Source organism: Dermacentor albipictus, chromosome 10 (genome assembly GCF_038994185.2).
Source record: "Dermacentor albipictus isolate Rhodes 1998 colony chromosome 10, USDA_Dalb.pri_finalv2, whole genome shotgun sequence".
Classification (NCBI taxonomy): domain Eukaryota; kingdom Metazoa; phylum Arthropoda; class Arachnida; order Ixodida; family Ixodidae; genus Dermacentor; species Dermacentor albipictus.
In genome coordinates this window covers 72,036,294-72,056,674 of record NC_091830.1, presented here as the reverse complement: position 1 = coordinate 72,056,674, position 20,381 = coordinate 72,036,294, and the positions used below count along the sequence as shown (strand labels likewise).

General features: G+C 49.5%; 2 protein-coding genes across 4 annotated transcripts in view; both read right to left on the bottom strand.

The window, feature by feature from the left end:
• Positions 1-636: 636 nt before the first annotated feature.
• Positions 637-2,802, bottom strand: LOC135899963 (prophage side tail fiber protein homolog StfR-like). The gene is made up of 2 exons (XM_065429367.1): positions 2,180-2,802; positions 637-1,441 (listed from the first exon to the last, which is right to left on the bottom strand). The coding sequence occupies exons 1-2, from the start codon at positions 2,800-2,802 to the stop codon at positions 637-639; spliced, it is 1,428 nt and encodes a 475-aa protein (XP_065285439.1).
• A 113-nt stretch (positions 2,803-2,915) lies between these two features.
• The window catches only part of LOC135899092 (uncharacterized), a 34,177-nt gene continuing 16,711 nt past the window's right edge, over positions 2,916-20,381 (bottom strand). Inside the window, exons 4-8 of one of the 3 annotated variants that reach the window (XR_011509209.1) lie at positions 16,658-17,622; positions 11,016-11,375; positions 8,056-8,188; positions 6,923-7,026; positions 2,916-3,035 (exon numbers count right to left, since the gene is read on the bottom strand). Coding sequence is in view for 2 of the 3 variants with exons in the window: in XM_065428373.2 (XP_065284445.1) it covers positions 7,757-8,188; positions 11,016-11,375; positions 16,658-17,622 (1,757 nt within the window). In the remaining variant the exon portion in view is untranslated. Of the gene's footprint in view, positions 3,036-6,922; positions 7,027-7,086; positions 8,189-11,015; positions 11,376-16,657; positions 17,623-20,381 lie in introns of those variants that run through there. The other 2 variants (XM_065428373.2, XM_065428377.2) reach the window with 2 other exon arrangements.

Below are 20,381 nucleotides of genomic sequence, written 5' to 3'. Positions count from 1 at the left end.
GACAGACAGACAGACAGACAGACAGACAGTGCCTGGAAACTGCACGAACTACCCTAAGTATCCTAATTGCACTGAAAGAAATGGCACGACATGAATGTACATAATAAATCGCACTTAGCCAAAAGGGGCAAGACACGATGTCCGCTAAATGTTTGCAAATTTCGGCCCCTTCTAGCTGACCTGCAACGTAGGGCCGGTGAGAGGTGACGCGAGAGACAAGACTTACGGATGAGTCGGATTACTAGTTCAGATAAGCACCGCAAAGTGGGCGAGCTACTCGACTGCACTATACGCAAGGTAACTTCTGTAACGCTTCATAATTAACATTCGAAGCAAATTCGGGGCTCCGACGCAGGCGGGTTGTCTGGCTCCTCTCACGACAACAGTTTTGGAACTCCTCTTATTTCAAAGCTCCTTCAGCCATTTTTGCACGGCATGCGAACAGCGTTTTATTCACCATAATATGACCATTGACCCGTGGAGCCGATGCCCTCCTTCCCTTGAGCATCCACGGGGGACGCCAGGTGCGTTTCGTTGGCCGGCCCTGTAGATATCCCTGTGTCGTCTGGCTTAGCCTCCTTCGGCACACCTCGCGTTTGTTCACCGAGTTTTCTGCGATCAGTTTGAGTTAACAGATCAGTTTGAGCCGGCGGGCTGGTGGCTGGTCGTTTGCTCATCCACGGCAGCCTTCCCGCCTCTAGCCACGTCCTTGTCTCGGCTCGCCATCTTGTCGTCCTCGCCGCTAGACGTCGCTGACGGGGCGGCGCACTGGATCTTCCACGGAGCCGAAGCATAGGCCGCCGCCTCGGAGGCCTTCCCGTTACGCGACGTATGTGGAACGACAACTTCCTGGCTCACTGCAGGAGCGGCAATGCGAACCGGGGCGGCGACCGAACAAGACGGCTGGTTTTGAGATCTGGTCGTCGAGGCCGCAATCATTGTGTCCGGTGGTTTGCTATGTGGAGCCAGCGCCGAACTTGGCGCCTTGGAAATGACTTCCTCCTCTCCCGGTGCATGAGCAGGAGCTTGGCCATGGCTCACCGCCGCTACAGCTGGACCATCAGATGCCGTGCTTTTGGAAACCCGTCTTGAGGAATCACGTCTGCTCGAGGAAGCCCGTCTTTTGTGGGATCTAGACGACGCATGGTCCTTGGACACCGTCACGCCAGGCATAATTGTCGATGACGAAGACCGGTGGCTTTCCTTCGTGGAGGCAGGATCAACTGTTGTCCCGGTTATCTTAGCAGCCACAGGCGCCGGGGCAGCAGGTCGGACTTCGTCGTGTACCGCGGACACTGCAGCTCCTAGTGCACACGGTCCAGTTGTCGATGCCGTCGATGTTCTACGTGTCGCTTCTGAAAAGCTGCTTGTTCTGGACTTGGCATGACCTTTCTCGGCCTGTGTTTTGGCGTTAGCATCCTTCTCGGGCAGGCCCTTGGATCTGGTGAAAGAAGAAAGACCGTTTTTCAGATCCAAAGATTTTTTATTGTTCGGTGTATTAGACCGCTAGAAAGATAAACCTGGCGAGATTGCCAGAATAAATGCAATAAATTTATCAGTACATGAAGCAAATAGATGACAAATAAAAAGTACTACTAAATAGCGTGAAATCTTGTACCTGCATATTCCAATACACTAACAGAAATACCCTTGCTCAAGCGCTTCATGACTAAAGTTTAGGGACACATGACCGTTCACGCCCTAACCACACTCGGCTGTGGAACCATGCCTATCACGAACACAGCCAGCCCTCCCCTCAAATAGTGAGTGATAAGTCTGGGTGCGTAAAGGAGAGTACGGTAGCCGTTAAGTTAGAGTGATTTCTTTTGAAGGTAAGGAATTAGGCACGGAAAGAAAGTTTGCAGCGCAAGAAAAAGACAACGACTGAAGGCACACACATCAAAATAGAACCAGAGTCGAGTTAGATTCGTAGGTAAACGCTGGTCCTTTTTTGGTTAGTGTTCAATACTCGATTGTGTTCTTTTTATTTATTTACGTTGCAAACTTCGTTCATAAAGAACCAACTATGCAACTCTCATGCTCTTCTTCGCTCAGAAATCAAAACGTCACTATCGCATGCATGAAACCACGGAACCAACTTGAAGATACAGCTCTATTGTATTTAACAGGTTTTAGCGCATACCACTGTGTAATATACTGTCTATATGCCGGCCCTCACCTGGCTGCATAGGAGCTTGGCCTCGGTTGTGTGTGATCAGCCGCCTCATTATGCTCAGCTTTGGTCACTGACAGTCCAGTTGCCGAAGCCGTTGATGTCCGGAGAGTCTTTCCCGAAGAGCTGCTCGTTCCAGGTTTGGTAGCATCTTTCTCAGAGTGAGCTTCGGTAGTCCCTTCTTGTTTCGCTCCTTCGTGTTTGGTCCATTTCTTCTTCGAGGATGATGACGACGACAACAACGACGAAGTTTTCAAAGCAGTACTTTGGAGCTTGCTGTGGCTCCTCTTTAAGGGCCTGCGAAGCGACATCAGTTCCGCAGGCGCCACTATGACGTTGCCTTTTAGGTCCTGGGAAGTCGCACCGCCATCCGCGACATTTGGCCCCTTCCATGAATGACGCGAGGAATGAATTTCCAAAACGGACCCAGCAGGCGTTCGCCTCACGCCTCCGCTGCCTTCGCTGAGGCTACCGACAGATGAGCTGCGCCGCCTGGACAATGCCCGATGGGTAGTGACGCCGGAAAGGGAGGCGCCCTCGGTCTGCGGTTGCCGTCCATCATCGAAGCTGGGTTTATCCGGTGGGCTGATGACGCGTACTTCTGGTTCGGGCACTATGGACGCCCTCATAGCCACGGCTCTGGCTGAGGGCTGCTTCTGGCTCTTGTAAAGCGAGGACTTCCGGCGCTTGCTGCCCGCGTCGGCGCCCTGGTCTACCATGTATGCGACGAAGTCGGCTGTGCTGTGGAGCGCACGAAACCAGACCGGGAACCCGGCACGAGACGAGGTTCCTCGCGAAGAAGGTGTGAGAACGTGCAGTGCACTGGCTGTTGATGATGATGATGGTGGTGGTTACCCAAACGCTGGCACATGCAAGTAATAAATGAGCGGTCAAGAATTGGCCGCTAGAGCGAAAAGAAATAAGAGCGAGAAAGCATTCGGTAGTAATGTCCCTTGCGATAGCCGTCTTCTTGGTTCTCATAATGACCTCTATCTACATTGCACTTTGTGTTGCAAGTAGTTTATTTTATTCAGTGCGTAGCAACTGAGAGGCTGGTAGGCAAAGTGGAGTAGCGGCCTTGAGTGTTCGTTAAGCAGAATGCTAGAGAAGTCCCGGATCAGCGCCGATGTCCAGAATCGTAGTACACCTCCACTGCGAGCTGATAGACCAAAACGCCGAGGGGAATGCAATGTTTTTTCAAGAGGAGCTTTTTTTGCCTCTTACTTCGGCTTTCCCGCTGCTGTTGCAGCTGGGTGCTGGCTGCTTCCTTGCCAATTAGCTGTTGCCGAATACATGGGTCGTACTAAAAGCAATGTCCTGGTACAAGTCCTGGTGCACCCTACTCCTAGTCAAGGTGCAACCAAATTGGGAATACCCACTAAACTGCAACAAAGACACTCCCTCACCAGAACAAGAATTGGCCTCCTTAGTGCCGTATTCGGCCACCACCTCCCTCATGACTCTTGCAATTAACCTGTGGCCCTTAGTCCCCAGCGGCTGAGGAGCACCTCACCAAGGTGGTGGTCCGACCTGCTGCGTGGCAAAGGGTACTAAGAATCTCTGAGTCCCGACAGGTCACCACTGAAAACTGAGCCTGGCAACGTTTAGCATGTAAGCCCTCTCGAGTGAAGCTAGCCTAGCATGCCTGTTTGAGGAATTATGAGGCATCGACCAGAAAGAATATTATTGATCTTAGTTATGTTAGAACTCATAAGGCTTATAAAGTACTACCGGCCACTTCCTGTGCTGTACAAGTTTTCCAAATAAGAGAGAATAGAAAATACCGGATAGGATATGTAATACATAAAGGCCACATGGCCTTTAGCTTCTGCTTCCTTTCTGTTGTAAACAGGAGAAATAAAATTCATTCATTCATTCATTCATTCATTCATTCATTCATTCATTCATTCATTCATTCATAACGACATAACGGGCAGCATTGATTATTTATACAGAAATAATTAGGGGGTAGCAGTCATCGTAATAAAGCTAAATAGGATATATGGATTAATGCTAGTCCAAGTCTACGAAGTGAGAAAAATTGAGTTGGGGAATAAACTATTGGACACCACGACATCGATTCTGGAAATAATAAAGGAGATATAATGGTAGAGTTCGCGGAAAGAAATAGACTCCACATAATTAATACCTTCTTCAGGAAGCACTGTGACAGGAAGTGGACCTAGAAGAGCTCTGATAGAGAAGCAACAAATGGAATAGATTTCATAATTTCTGTCGACCCCAGCATAGTGCAGGATATAGAAGTGTTAGATAGGGTAAAGGGCAGTGATCATAGGATAGTGATGTCTATAATTTATCTCAATATGAAGACAGAAAGAGTCAAGAAGAAACAGGCCAACCTAGAAGCAGTAAGGGAAAAAGCAGACGAATTCAGGCTGGTACTTGCAAACAAATATGCAGCCTCAGAGCAACGAGATGCAGATGACATATAGGCTGGCTTCATAGGCAACAATTGAAGTGGGAGCTAACGAACCAAGGCAACAAATATGTAAGCTCTCCCAATCAACGAAGGACCTAATAAAGAAACTACAAAGAATGAAAGTGTCCAACTAGAGATCAGATAGAATTCGCGGGATTGTCAAAAGTGAACAAGGAGAAAATTGATATAACCGAAATTATAACGTAAGAAAGACTAAGAAACCAGTAAAAAATAGACGCTGCATGAGATCAGCGAGAAGAAAACTTGGCGTAGTACACTCCAAGATGTATGCACTGAAAAATAAGTAGGGTAATATCATTAGCAATATCGAAGATATAGTAAAAGCAGCGGAAGAATTCTATACTAACCTGTACAATACCCAGAGAAGTAACGACACCTTCATTCGAAGTAGTAATGAACAGATTAGAGAGGTTGCTTGTATAACTGGTGATCAAATTAGAAGGGCCTTGTAAGGCATGAAACGAGGAAAACTGGCAGGAGAAGATGGAATAACAGTCAATTTAACCCAATATGGAGGAGATATCATACTTGGAAACCTTACAGTTCTTTATACGAAATGTCTCACGACTCCAAGGGTTCCAGAGAACTGCGAGAATGCCAACGTTATACTAATCCTCAAAAAGGAAGACCTTCAAGAATTGAAAAATTATAGGCTCATTAGCTTACTTCCACTATTGTATATATTATTCACCAGAATAATTTCTAATATAATAAGGGAAACACTTTACTTCAGTCAACCAAGAGAGCATGTAGCCTTCAGGAAAAGATATTCTACGATGTATCAGGTCCATGACATCAATCATGTAATTGAGAAATCAGTGGAACAGAATCGACCTCTATATATGGCTTTAATAGATTATTAAAAGGCATTTGACTCAGTAAAAATACCAGCAGTCATGGAGGCATTGCGTAATCAAGGAGTGCAGGGGGAATATGTGAATATATTCCAAACATATACAAAAATTCCGCAGCTACCTTGCTTCTCCACCTATCAAGCAAGGGGTCCGGCAAGAAGAAAAAATCCCTCCAATGTTATTCGCTGCATGCTTAGAAGAGGTACTCAATCTATTAGACTGCGAAGCATTAGGAGGGAGGATCAGCGGTGACCATCTCAACAACCTTCGCTTTGAAGAGGACATTTTGCTGTTCAGCAAAACTGCAGATGAATTGCAACAAGTGATTGAGGACCTTAACCGAGTAAATGTAATGGTATGGTAGAAGATAAATGTGCGGGAGACAGAAGTAGTGTTCACTAGCCTGGGAAGGCAACAAGAATTCCTGATCGCCAGTCAGCCGCTGGAGACTGCTCAGCACGTTTATCTAGGTCAGTTACTCACAAGGGACCCTGATCATGAGAATCCTAGCTTGCGACTGCACCTGCCACGTGGGCTCTGCTGTCGCGAAACAACTTTACTGTGTCGCATGTGGTTCGAGTTACAGAATGGGTGCCACACGCAGTCCCGCTTGTGGCAAGTAGCCGCAAGAGTAACCTCCCCCCCCCCCCTTCCCGGTGACTCGAGCGACAGAAGACGGCGCACTTCCTCCTCGCTTTCCTTCCCTTGGGCGCATTAGGTTGAGCCGGATCATAGGGTGACCCTCTCGTTTCACTCGCACCTACAGCAACTGCGCGCTGCGAAGACGTTACAGTGCTTCAACTTTATCGGATCGTCAAGGCGACACTGTCAAATAATTTACACCCTTAAAAGTTGAAAAGGGTGTAAATGTGTCCATAACTCGCACCCCGAGGATGTGATTGATATAACCGACACCCTAAGCGTGTGCGTCATCGACATATTTACGCCCTTTTTCACTTTTAGTGGTGTACATTATTTTACTGTGGACGGCAGAAATGCGTCTGGAGTGTCCATATTATTGCCATCGAAATAAAAGTGACACAACCGCTAGTTGCAAATTTCGCTCTCACACCTGACGAAGCGCTATAGACGCGAGAAGGTACACGTGCATGCAAGCTCACGTACACAATTTTGAACCTTATTGCGACATTTTGGGTGTATATGCTTTGGACACTTCGTCGCCTACGTGGAACAGCATTTGCTTGCCTCTGTGCAAAGATCGCTGTTACTCGCAGACGCCCGACGAGTCGGGTGCCGAATCACACAATATCTCGCAAAAAGTAAATTGCGAAAGTACGGCTTCTGATACATTGATCGTTTGTGAAAAATTTACCGTCCACAGGCGCTATTTGGAACGCCTCTTTGTGGACTATGCGCGCTGAAGCGATTACATTATCGTAAATTCGCTTATCTCGGCTTATCTCAATATTTTACCTGGTTTTCATTACTTCGACGTAACTAGGTTTTACTGTAGACTGCACCCTGACATGTCGTCTGCTTCCCGTCACAGACCCGCGCAGACACCTAGTAGGACACGCCTGCAAGGAGTGTGGAAGCAGGATATAGGAGGATGTCGACTGCAACGGTTACTCGTGCGCTTAGTAATCAAAGGACTACCGTTTATTGACGCTACAGCGATCATCCCGCTCTCCAAACCAAACTGGCGGCTCCCGAAATCCGCGATTCACTAAGGCATAATTCAGCATGAGAGCGACGATACGCGTGCACCAAATATCGCACGCACTGGAGAACACAACCCGGCGCGCAGCAAGAATACGTGTAAGGACCTGCTAAATCTTCTCGCATTTAAACATCCAGTACATTCAAACCTTCCATAACCACAGCCCGCAAGGGGTGCTGTGCATGAGAGACCAACAGAATGAAGAAAGTCTCCCTACAAATGGCGACGGCTTTTGAAACATGTGAAACTGCGCAACAGCGACAAGCCGCTCCAGGAATACCAGTCATTCGTCCAGAACATAAAAATGTCTGTCCCTACAAAAGAAGGGATGCACAAACGTATCTTGCGGGGCAACTCCGCAGTAAAATCTGGTCGCTGAATGGATGCTAATGCTCGAAAGTGGTATAACTATCCTGGCACAATAAACTTCATCGAAACGTCCTTGAGGCAAAGTTACTAATCGCTAAAGAAGGCATAAGCGTGGTGCTATGTATGCACAGTTCACGTGGTTATGTTCGAAATAACCACGTGCCCAAAGTTCAGATTGGGGCGCGGTTCAGTTTCTGTAATCCGCGGCTGTTTGTTTCCTAAGCCAGGCACTGCTGTGCGACGAATTCCTCCCGGGAAGTGCAGCCGAAGGCGGCGCCGAACTCCGGCATGTTGTGCAGCGGCAGCAGGCAGCTGGCGCGCGGAGACAGCGGACTCGGGCTCTGGTCCGCGTCACAGGAGAGCAGGCAGAAGCGGGCGAAGAACGCCGCCTGGGCCTCGGGCCACTGCTTTCGAAAGTCGCGGCCGGCAGCCGATCTGCCGTAGCTCGCCACCAGGGCGTCATACGCGAGCCGCAGGCCCTGTGCGCGGAGCACCATCTCGTGACGCTGCCGCTCACCGCCGTCGCCGCTGACCCGGCGCTGCAGACCCAGGTGGTTGTGCAGCCGTTCCAGGCACGCGGCGCTGATTCGGTACTGACGCATCGCTCCTCGAGTCCACCAGGCGTCGCTGTGTCGGTGGGAGTCTCTTCTCTGCGAATAGGAACGTTGGCAATTTCTTCAGAGCGGGCACCTGTCTGCAGCCGCGTTCACGTGAGTGCGACGGTAGCGTATCGAATTTCCCCCACGCGTGACGTCTTCATGCGATGCGCCGCCCACCACAACACATGAAACGCGTCAACCCTCGTGGAACGGCGCACAGAACCAACTTGCGCCTGCGTTTAGTGAACGAATCTCTTGTGTGAGCGGGGGAGAGCAAACGCTGGGCAGAGAGAGCAAACGCCGGAATTTCCGCTTTTGCTCTCCCTGCCCTTTGATGCGATTTGCTAGCCGTTTTCATCAATTCCAATCAAGCGATTACTACCCACATAACTTTTTCTTGTAACTAAGCCAGCGTGGGAAAGACAGAACTAAGCAAAAGAAAACTGCCGCAGTTCCGCCCGAAAGGCGAAGAATCGATTGCGATAGCAAATTATTACACAGTTATACAAAGAAAGGGTGGCAGTTTCATCGGCCGTATAACCTTGAAAGCATTCGCTCACTAACTATATAACAGACGTGATGTCCCGCGCGCCACAGTCATGCATGAGCAATACTCACTTTATGACTGCGGAAAAACGCACGCGTGAAGATGAACGGCAGCAGCAGGGACCAATTTGCCCTTCATGCTGCCTCTCGTTTCAACGCGAACTAAGCGGCAAGAACGCAGCGCACACGAAGCCATCAGCCCTCGGCACGCCTTGACTCTGTACCCGCCGGAGATAGCTTTCAAGAAAGAGCACGCGCTGCCGCGTGCAGACGCGCCGTGAGCAGCCGTCGCCGGACTAGTACCCCTCTCCCCCCTGCTGCGCTGCGCGCGATGGAAGACGGCGCGCCTCCTTTTCGCCTTCCTTCGCATGGATGTCCCATTTGATGATCGTTGCGTCTGAAGGGGTAACGTTCTGACTGGTGTTGTTTAAGTCACGGGTCGCTTTTTTTCGCCGCAAGGATAGAGTAGTACCCCTCCTCCCTGCTGCCTTGCGCGCGATGGAGAACGGTGCGCCTCCTTTTCGCCTTCCTTCACTGCTCGCGCGAGGTGAAGCCACCACATTTCTCGGCTCACCCTCGAACGCACCCGCAGTATATGGCCAGCATGCGGCCGTGATGTTATCGCAGTCGAACTTCATACGGAACAACACGGCGATGGCGACGGTGGATATGCGCCTGGAGTGTCCATATAATTGATATCTCAATAAAAAACACTACCGATCAATTGTAAACAAAGTAGAACCTGTTTTGAAGAAACCAGACCTAAGGATGCTCGCAGCTTAGGAAGGTGCAAGCGGACACAAGAGCCACGTTTACAGGAAGAAACCAATAAAGCGAAAACTTCCATTCACAACCCCCCTCCCTGCCCATGCATGAACCGCGACCTAGTGTCTGATATAACAAACCCAAAAAATACTCACTCATAGAAGTGGCTAATTACGTTTCGATGAGCTGCAGTAGAGAGTTCTAGCCTGTCCGCAATCGCAATTCCAGTTTACGGAATTCCAGTTTACAGTTTGGAATATTTGCTAAGGGATCGCGTTATGGCGCAAATCTTTAACAACAAAGGACGCAGATCCAATATGGCAGTGATCAACCATGTTTTCTTTATCTGCGGCTTTAAAGAGTTCGGACGCGACATATTCGTTGGCATGCAGTTCGTTTTCGTCGACAACACCCATGCGAGAAAAAACTTGCGCACATATGACGCACGTTTTGGGAATCCGTGTGATGCAAATCTTTCGTGAAATGGTTAATTAAGTGCTATAAAACTGTTCGCACTCGGTAAAGGGTGTAGCAGCACAGCGAGAACCAACCTGTCCAGCAAATCGGCAAGACGTGGAAGCACCCACCATGCGGACCAGGTGAACCACGCGACCCGGGAATACAGAATCTCAGGGATGGGCCCACTTTTCTTCACACTATCTATTACTAATGCGCTACCTCCAGGGGCGGAATACTTTACTAGGCGAGAAGCCAACTGAGCGGAGGCGCCAAATCTCAATAAATTATGCATAAAAAGGTTAGCCTTATTAAAGAAATCATGCGCTTGGACATGTATATTTGTTGCTTTGAGATCATTTATGTACTATTGGTTGTTTTATTGCACAATTTCGCAAAGATCAGCCCTGAACCAGCACATTTGTAAAGGTAATGTATAGATTAGGCTACATGTTAGCCAATTTAGGATAAGAGTGGTGTGGTGCGTATGAGCTATTCGACGTGAAAACAGCAACAGCAGATGGAGCAGTAGCAACGTTCGTCGAAGTACAGAAACTTTCGTTTAGGTTGATTCGCTTTCAAAGAAGCATTCTTAACCCATTGTTGTTGTCCGACGAAGCGTCACAAGATGTGGATACTACCGTCCGCGGTTGCTGTAACGCGGTAATCTGCGAACGGTAATGCGCTCTCAGATAAGCTCAACATGTCAAACAGGTAGTTTGAGCTATGCCTTCAACGTACTACCACTTCAGAAATAGCGGGTTACCGGAGCGGGCGGTAGCGGGCTACCGGCAACAAAGCCGGTAGCGATCTCTCGTGACGCAGAGTTTAACGATAATGCGCACAAAGTCAATAGTAGTGACCTATTATAACTTGCCTAACTGCTGGTTTAAAGCTTCGGTGGCGTCGTGATCCTTAGCTTTCGGTTATACTTTCCTTCCGGCGAGAACCCTCGCACCACACAAAAGCGTCTAAAAAGAGTCGCAGTCGGACAGAGAGTCACAAGGTGTCGTCACCAGCACCGCCGCGGATAGCTTCGGTAAGCTGGAAATCGGCGAGCGGTCACATACGTTCACGGATAACTTCAAACCCTATACGACGGCGCTCGTACCGACTCCTTCGCTGACAAAAGAACCGGCGCGACGACCTCCGCTATAGCTGTGGCCAACAGCGCCCCGACCGTGGCGTAGTTGAAGTGCGCCGGCACGCCGGCCGGGTACAAGTACGGGGCCTGCTGGTACAGCGTGGGAACCACGACGGCCGTCGTGGACCACGAGTACGCCAGCTCGCCGCGCCGCTCCCAGAGCGGGACCAGTAGCTCCTCTCGGGTCGGGGGACTGTGAAGGCGAACTCCGTGAACGAACGCCGTGACCTTGACGAAGAGCTCGACGAAGCTGGCGTTCCACTCGGCGAGGTCGTCGACCACTCGAGCGTAGCGGTTCGCGCCGTCGTTGATCGACGCAGCCATCGACTGCGTTGTCGTAGACAATGACCATACAAGCTCAGTTGTCAGGTCGACGGGTAGCGAGAACGTAACTTTTCCATTGAAAGTCGGAGCCGTATGCTGGATAACGTTTCGTTTTCATGAGTTGTGATCATCCTTCATGCCATGTTTAGAGTTTCTGGCTCGGCAAATGAAATAGGATTTCACCCCTCAAAATACATGCCGTAAGCTAAAAAATTTTTTTAGGTGGTTGGCAGCGCCTAGTGCAATGCACATGCCTGTCTTGGTTTCTCCGAAGGAGCAATTATAAGCGTTATGCGCTCCTCTTAATTAAACTAGCTTACAGTGACTATGTGAGCACGAACCACTGGGCGCTTTGTGTTTCTTATGCCCTTTCTTGTGTCAGTGTCTGTAAGCGCTAAATCCAAGTACACTACGAACAACCAATGAAGCTGTTCCAGTCCATTTGTTTTTCTTTCCTTTTGCCTTTTGCAGTTGTGTACCAACTATTCCAACATCGCACTTTCGTGGAAATGATTCCAAATCGTTCAATGACCTCCGTGATAAGGCACTCGCAATATAATTTAGGGGGCCATGGTCAAGCTCTGCAAGTTAAGTACGAAACGGTATCAGTGCTTTGCCAAAGTTTTCCGGAGCAGCAGTTACAGGCAAACGAGAATGGACCCTCATAGCACTAAACTAACAACGGAACCATTCTTATCCTTAACTCAGGTATAAATGTGGTTTACATCAGGAGAACAAAAAGAAATAGGGACAGCAGAACAAATGCACAGAAATGTAATTTTCGCAAGCATCCCGGCACACCAAAATTTAAATGCCAGTAAGAATGTGAGATTAAGAGAGAAAGAAAAAATTCGGGCAGAACTTATCTAAGTTGACTAGCATAGTCAACGTAGTCTGTCCAAGTCATTATAGTCATCGCACTGCGGGTGTGTTGCGGAAACATCGTCTTCACGACTTACGCCCTTAACCTATAACCCACCTAATTGACATAGCAAAAACCTACATAACCAGTGGCGTTGAAGTAGAAAAACGCTTGTTTTTCGTCCACTCTAATTTAAATCGGAGGTAGTTTAATTTCCTCTCTGCTTTCCCTGGCTTCATTGTCTGTTGGCTTTATGTGATTTTGTCCACCGAAAATTCATCCACTCGGTTCCCTTTCTCCTTTTTCATTCTGTATGTCCCCTTCGTATCTTGAGTGTGATGTGATAGTAGCATCTATGGACCTACCTATTTGAAAGCAGTAGCCTCACTTAAAGAAAACTGCTGAATATATCTTGCTTAGAGCAAACTAAGGCAATTAGCACAGAAAGCCGAGTTCGTGAATGAGACAAAAAAAATGTTGATTGTCCAGTTAGATTACCCATTCCCAAGGTCTATATATATATTTTTCGCATGGCCTCCGAGATTGCGAGCGCTTGCAGGTATTGCTGGGGCCTTCGCATTCACAGGGAGAGTTCAGTGGTGGGCGTGGTCAGCTTCATCGCCGCACCGCGGCGCTGGCAACCGAGTTTTTTTAGAGCGCAGCTCTTTGGCGTCCGTTCCTGGGTTTCGCGTCGTCGTCGTCGGCGTTGTCGTCGGCCTCGTAACCAGCTCGCCGACGAATCTGCTGCTCCGCCGCCGCGCATGCGCGCTGTCGGCTCTCCGGGCGAGGGAGGATGATGGAAGGGAGGAGGAGAGACTGTGGAGGAGGGCTGGCTACACAAATGGCTCTTTGGCGTCCGTTCCTGGGTTTCGCGTCGTCGTCGGCGTCGTCGTCGGCGTTGTCGTCGGCGTTGTCGTCGGCCTCGTAACCAGCTCGCCGACGAATCTGCTCCGCCGCCGCGCATGCGCGCTGTCGGCTCTCCGGGCGAGGGAGGATGATGAAAGGGAGGAGGAGAGACTGTGGAGGAGGGCTGGCTACACAAATGGCTCTTTGGCGTCCGTTCCTGGGTTTCGCGTCGTCGTCGGCGTTATCGTCGGCCTCGTAACCAGCTCCGCCCCCCTTTCATCCCCCCAGCGCTAGCAGCGACCGACTGATACCACTTTCGCGAGTCCGCTACCGCACTCACGAAAGACGTCGTGCACTTCCTGCAACTCGCATTAACCGTCCATCGATCCACACCGATGTTAGTAGTGGGGGACTTTAATGTTGACATAAAGACAAACAGCAATTTCCTAACACTTATGCGGGAGAACATCCCGTTCCTCTCGCTCGTAACGCGTCCCACGGCTGTGGCAACCTCGCGAGGCACTTGTATAGATCTCGTCTTTGAGAATCGAGCATTGGTGTACCAAGTCGAACATATATCAGTCTATTTCTCCGACCACAAAGCTTCCTTCATGACTGTCAAGGACTGTTAGTGGAGTCTTTGTTAAAGGAATACGTGTGAAAAAAAAAAAAATTCTGTGATAGCGCATACATGTGTTGCTCGATTTCTTTGCCTCAATCTATCGAAAAGGTGAAACAGCTTATTTGCTGCGCTCAAATTTCGCATTAGGAAGTAACGTAATCGTCGGTAATTTTTTTTTTTCTTTCGAGCGTCGCAGAGGCTTTCAGACACTCCGGGGTGCTGTGGCTGCGGCTTGGATAAGGCGAGAAAAAAAATTACCGACGATTACGTTACTTCCTAATGCGAAATTTGAGCGCAGAAAATAAGCTGTTTCACCTTTTCGATAGATTGAGGCAAAGAAATCGAGCAACACATGTATGCGCTATCACAGAATTTTTTTTAATTTTTCACACGTATTCCTTTAACAAAGACTCCACTAACAGTTCTTGACAGTCATGAAGGAAGCTTTGTGGTCGGAGAAATAGACTGATATATGTTCGACTTGGTACACCAATGCTTGATTCTCAAAGACGAGATCTATACAAGTGCCTCGCGAGGTTGTCACAGCCGTGGGACGCGTTACGAGCGAGAGGAACGGGATGTTCTCCCGCATAAGCGTTAGGAAATTGCTGTTTGTCTTTATGTCAACATTAAAGTCCCCCACTACTAACATCGGTGCGGATCGATGGACGGTTAATGCGAGTTGCAGTAAGTGCACGACGTCTTTCGTGAGTGCGGTAGCGGACTCACGAAAGCGGTATCAGTCGGTCGCTGCTAGCGCTGGGGGGATGAAAGGGGGGCGGGGCTGGTTACGAGGCCGACGACAACGCCGACGACGACGCGAAACCCAGGAACGGACGCCAAAGAGCTGCGCTCTAAAACGTTTTTGCGCTGCTTTGGGGCTTCTTGCTGATGTAGAAACGACAGCTGACGGTCTACGAGGGGCACGCTGGTGCCTATTTATCTTCAAATGCATTTTTTTTTCTTAAGCGTAAACTACCACCACATTCGCGTTCGAAGACTACGCAATGTGCCGGAAACGCGCTAGACTTCACAATTCGTGGGTTATGTGCTCGTTTATCGTTTTGTGAGCTGGTGTCAATGATGCGGACGAGTCGCCCGCTGGTGCCGGCGCTTCCTGTTGTCGGTGCGTTTCGCCGTCGTGGTAGGTTCGTGAAGCAAGATGTACAGCGTGATCCACTCATGGAAACATACTGCAGTAGTTCGCGTGCTTAGATTTAGGCGCAAGCTAGAGAACCCCCCACGTGATCAAAATGAATCCGGAACTTCCACCACGGCGTGCTTGATAACCATATGGTGTTTTTTGCTCGTGCGTACACCTTATACTTTCTTTTTTTTTCGCCTCAATCGCCACAGTAACGCACTGTCCTACTAAGTCGCCGGCTTTGTTGGGGGTCACAATGTCATTTCCCTCTGAAATTTCAAAACCCGTTTTCTGACAGGAACCAGTGTTGCACGTATTGACATTTATCAGCTTACAAGGCAAGGCATCGAAAAGTATAATACGGCAGTATAGAAATATTTTTTTATGCTTGTATTTTACGCTTGTCTCTGCAGCTGGTGTCTACATTGTCAGAAAATGAACAAACCAACAAACCTAACCCGCAAAATTAGGATTCCAGTCTAAACGCAAATTTGAAGTGACATTGAAAGTGGTAAAATTGATGAAGTGCGACTGAAACGTGCTACGGCACAACGAATGCTTAAGCTAAGGCGCTGCAATCTTTAAGAAATATTATTTTTTGTAATAAAAAGAATCTGTTCTGCTGCGTTAATAGGAGTAGGGGGGTGGGAGGGTAGGAGGGCCTGCTGCGTGCCGCAATCTCAAGGCTAGCATGATTTGTGCACGAATTGTGCACGAAGCGTGAAACGATAAATTATGCCATTATTTACTCGTAGTTGACACCCCAGCCGGCATAACCCATAACTAGAAAAATAGCAATGACTGAAGTGTTAAATACATCGCACAGAAAAGTACTAATCACTTATCCGCATGCCTGCTTACGGTATGTTTATCTTTTTTACAGTGAAGCTGTTAAGGGCTACTTGCCCCAGGATTGCATCCATGTGTAGACACAAAACTATCACCATCAGGATTGGCTCAAGGGTCTTCGTCTTCCACAGCTGGCTCGCTGGCGCTCTTCAGCGCTACCGCGCGGACGCACTTGTGCCACTGCTCGTGCGTTCGTCGTCGTCCTCAATCAGTTAAGAAACACAAAGACGTAACCAATTTTACAGCGAAGCTGTTAAAGGCTAGTGGCCCCAGGACCGTGTCAGAGTGTAAACACAAAACTCCCCATACATGGTCCGATCCCGAAGACAGTGCAATGCCGGGCCGACCCACGGTGGAGCTGAAGCTGGCGTTAAGCACTTAGTTGCTCAACTTAGGTGCTAAGCTTAGGCGCTCAGCTTAGGGCCTCAGCTGAGGTGCTCAGCTCCGGTGGAGAACTCGATGCCGTGTTTCTGCCTGCGTTCTCACTGCAGTTGAACCTGACCCTCTTTTGATTGACTGATTGATTGATTGACGAGGACGGCGTCACTGTCCTCGGTAAGCAGTTCAATGATGGGCACCGTCTGAGTGAGTGAGTGAGTGAGTGAGTGAGTGAGTGAGTGAGTGAGTGATTGAGTGAGTGAGTGAGTGAGTGAGTGAGTGAGTGAGTGAGTGAGTGAGTGAGTGAGTGAGTGAGTGAGTGAGTGAGTGAGTGAGTGAGTGAGTGAGTGAGTGAGTGAGTGAGTGTTGGGTTGACCATCCGGAAACAACGGTGAGGTTACGAGAGATGCAGTAGCAGAGAACCTTCGGATAATTTTTATCCCATATGGTTCTTTGCAGCGCACCTATCTCTAACAACACGAGCGTTTTCGCATTTCGTTCCCATCGAAATTCGGCCACCGCGGCCGGGGAATGGGACAGGCGACTTCCTGGTGTTTGTTAGAGTGACGAACGTTTGTACTTACCGGCATATCTCGGGAGGTAACGACGAGTCCCACCGTTCTGATCTTCTCGTGGGCGGCCTGGCGCAACGACGTGGTGAGCCACTTGAGCATGGCGGTGTCGTGCGATGTCTCTTTCAGTTGGTCGAACATGGCCTCGACGACGTCCTCAGTTCGGCGAACCTGCAGGGCGCTCGCCACGTACCGCGGCCACAAAGAGGCCAAGGTTCTCTGCACCAGGGCGACGCAAAATCGCTCCTCGTGTTCGGGAACCAGCGACAGGCGGCTTCTGGACAGCTCCAGCGAGAGTATTTCGGCATCCAGATGCGAGGCCAGGTACAACGCGGTTTGCTGGATGCCGCCGTTGGAGGTCATTTCGCGGAACGCCCGCCGGAAGCCAGTTGCTTCATTGGCTATAGCGATGTCCGACAAGAACAAACCTTTCTTTCCAAAACGCACGAGCACGTCTTCAACCTTTCGGGCCCATGCTGTCGCCTTCACGCCGGGGACGAGCTCGTCTAGAAACTCCTCCAAGGGCCCATTCACATCGCCTTCTTCCGCGCTTCGAGTGGAGTTCCGGTTGGCGTCAAGTGGGCCCTTGACTAGGTCGTCCATCTCCAGGATCGTGTTGAGGCCCCGGTCATCGTATTTCCCGACGCTTCGCAGACTGGACACCAGATCGCGGCGGTCGCCGGTGGTCGTGAGCTTGTGGAGCAGCGACGTTCCGCTCGAAAGCCGCAGCACGGCGTCGCTGTCCTCGGTGAAGAGTTCGATGATGAGCACCGTGTGGAAACCGACGAGCAGCGACGTCCGCACCAGGAGCTCGACGAGCTTGTCGTAGCTGCTCGAGTCGCGGATCTCGGTCCATTTCAGCTGGCTCCGCGCCGACTCGAGCGTTGCAGGGAACGCGGCCGGGTCGCAACACACCGACGCGTATCGATGGCACTCCCGGTAGACGATGCGTGCCAGACGCAGATCTGCCGGAACATCTGCGACGGCGTTGTTTCAAGGATGCAAATGAGTACATGCATCGAAAGTTTAACAAAGACAAATTATCTGCGCCTGAAACACGGGCTGGGTTAGTTGACCGAACAAGCGCATCATTGTTTCCCGCGGTAAAAAAGTTTTCGCGAACCAGTCGGACAAGAAAGGCGATAGACAAACAATGGAATTTCGCCGAAGCAGTAAATCTGCGGGCAAGAAAATGAAAGCCGAAAAATATCATGCGCCATTCCACTCTGTGACGGTGGATGACCGGCGAAGCTGTGTAGCGCACGACGAAGAGGTGACACAAAATTTGGAACGAAGCTAGGTACGAACGCATATATTGTCTTGATTGGTCGTCATCGTCGTGGAAGGAACGCACACATTTATTTGCATGCATTCCCGCTCATTCGCCTCATACATTTTTTATAGGCATTGGTTATTACATTCGTGTTTTCATTGTGCGATATATTGAAGCAAAGAATTTGAGACCGCAATCACCTCACCGGCTGGCAGTGGGCCAGTCCCGTCAGCGCCTTCGCAGAGGGAGGAGCAGAATGTGAACGCTGGCATGATGCGCGGTAACGGCGCCAGCTGTGGAAGAAGACGACGACGAACGCGAGAGCAGTGGTACAAGCTATTGTTGATGATGATAGTTGATGTTGATGATGACATTGATGATGATAGTCATAGGCTGATGGAACATGGTTATAACTGCACATTTGAAGACGGGACGCAGGAAGAATGCGCGGAGAACAGTTGTCTTCCTCGCATTCCTTCTGTGTCCCGTCTTCATGCCATGCTCCATCGAGCCATCAACCACGTAGGCCACCTAACTCTCTTAATCGTATCCAGCAAAGTGGAAGACAGAGGCAAGGAAAGCCTCGCTTAAAATTCGGAGATTCATGGAACCAAAATGTACCACGCATGCGTGTCAAAGTACAACTGGGATAATCCACCTCCTCCTCCGACATACCACTTGAAGGCATGCTGATGAAAGCAGCGCTTTCTCGTATGCAGGAAAGCTTGCGGTGCGAGCAAAAACGCGTGCAGCATCAAAAGAGCGGGAAGCATTGACACCTTCGGCAATGATAGGGCATTTTTTCCGTTTTTTTTAGACCGTGCCTCGTACTTCGATTAAACGTGTCCTGCGTCGAAAAGCAGACAAACATCAAGGATTTGGAAATATTCCGCTGGTACCTCACACGTAAGCATCAGACGCGATGAACATCTGAGTCCATTGAATCTCTGACTGTTGATTCCACGACTAAATTCTTAAGGTGTCTCTGCTTTGTAACTCACGACACGTGTAGAGCAGGTGCCAGCCACATCCTAAAAAGAAATAGATACGATGATGGTCTTTCTAAAGTCATGAAACGAGGAATCGCTATAAGTTGTTGTGCGGGCTGCTCCTTGCAAGTCTCGCTAGCACCAGGTGGGCATGACTTGGGCTAACAAACTGGAACGCTTACTGACTCCAGGCTTTTCACAGTAAATGGCCGCGGAGGTCGTTGAAAGCCTCACCAACGAGATCAAGGCCAGCGGTGAAGAAGAGCAAGTTCCTAATGAACGGCTTTAAAGGAACCCAGTGCTTCTGCAGTATGTTACAGTGGCTCTCCCATCGCCTGAGGAAGGTGGTAGCGTGATGCGATGTCGCTGTTGTTCTGTCAGCACTGGTCGAAATGACACACTCGCGGGTTGCTGTAAAAGGCAAAGACAACCCACGTGTGCCGAAAATAATGCTACGTGCTTTGTCACGCGTAAGAATGACTTAGCTTAAAGTACGCCGCTTTCGTGTAGCAAGTGCTGTATCGGCTATACATGAGCCTGCTTCAATGACTGACTGAAAAACCAATTGACGGTGGTCAAGGGATCGGTGGAAATGGCCGATAATCACCGAACGTGTCCATTGCTTTTTGATGCTACACCCGTCCTAGGTCACTACAGACGTTTTCCGCATACAACGCAGAGATAATGGAACCAGCCCGACTTTAATTAGTTCCTCAAATGAGGTGGATTGCTTCATAGATTCGGTTGACACATACAGGGGTTAGATTTTCCTTGTTTGGCTTATTTTAAGGTAAACGAATTTTCACCTTATTCCAGGCACTCTGCTGCGGTAGGTTGGTAGGCTCCTGTGTCGGCTTGTTTCAGACCTCTTCAATAAAAAGTTCATGGCCAATGGCTGGATCTAACACCTGACTTGAAGCACAGCAGCATGATATTCTAACCTCTAAGCAATACATTCTATGCCTATTCCTCACGTGCCTATTTTTCTTGTGCCGAAGCCAGATAGCTGTTCGAGACGCTCGGCACGTAAGTCAGATGACAGTTTCTCGCATTCTTTGCTGGTGGCAGCTCGCACATCGAAACACTATGTTAGAGTGCAGAAATTTTGAGATCGGGCCACATTCCCCAATTCTTCGCTAGTACCAGCTAAGGCGATGCAGAAGCTGGGCGATATTGTACCGCCTTCATGGCGGGCCCAGGTCCAACAGGTTTTAACGTTTACTTGTCGGAGTGCACATTATATTGTCATTTTAACATAAACAACACGACTGTATAACGCGTAGTCGGCGATGACGTCGAAATTCCAGTTTGTTTCGCTTGGATTCGTCCAGCGCCCATGTAGAACCTCACCATCGGCATGTCGCAAACTCGCATTGAGAAGCAGGAGTAGAAATTGCGCCGTCGCCGTCACACGACATTCATCGCCACCTGTCGGGCTCCTGTCGTCACACGTTTGCGTCAGACACACATACCT

Bases quoted from the DNA above. Each gene is read 5' to 3' on its own strand.
- LOC135899963 (XM_065429367.1), bottom strand. From the start codon at position 2,802: ATGAGGGCGTCCATAGTGCCCGAACCAGAAGTACGCGTCATCAGCCCA. The intron at 1,442-2,179 runs GTGAGGGCCGGC...TTCTTTCACCAG, and splicing joins CCAAGCTCCTATGCAGCCAG to ATCCAAGGGCCTGCCCGAGA.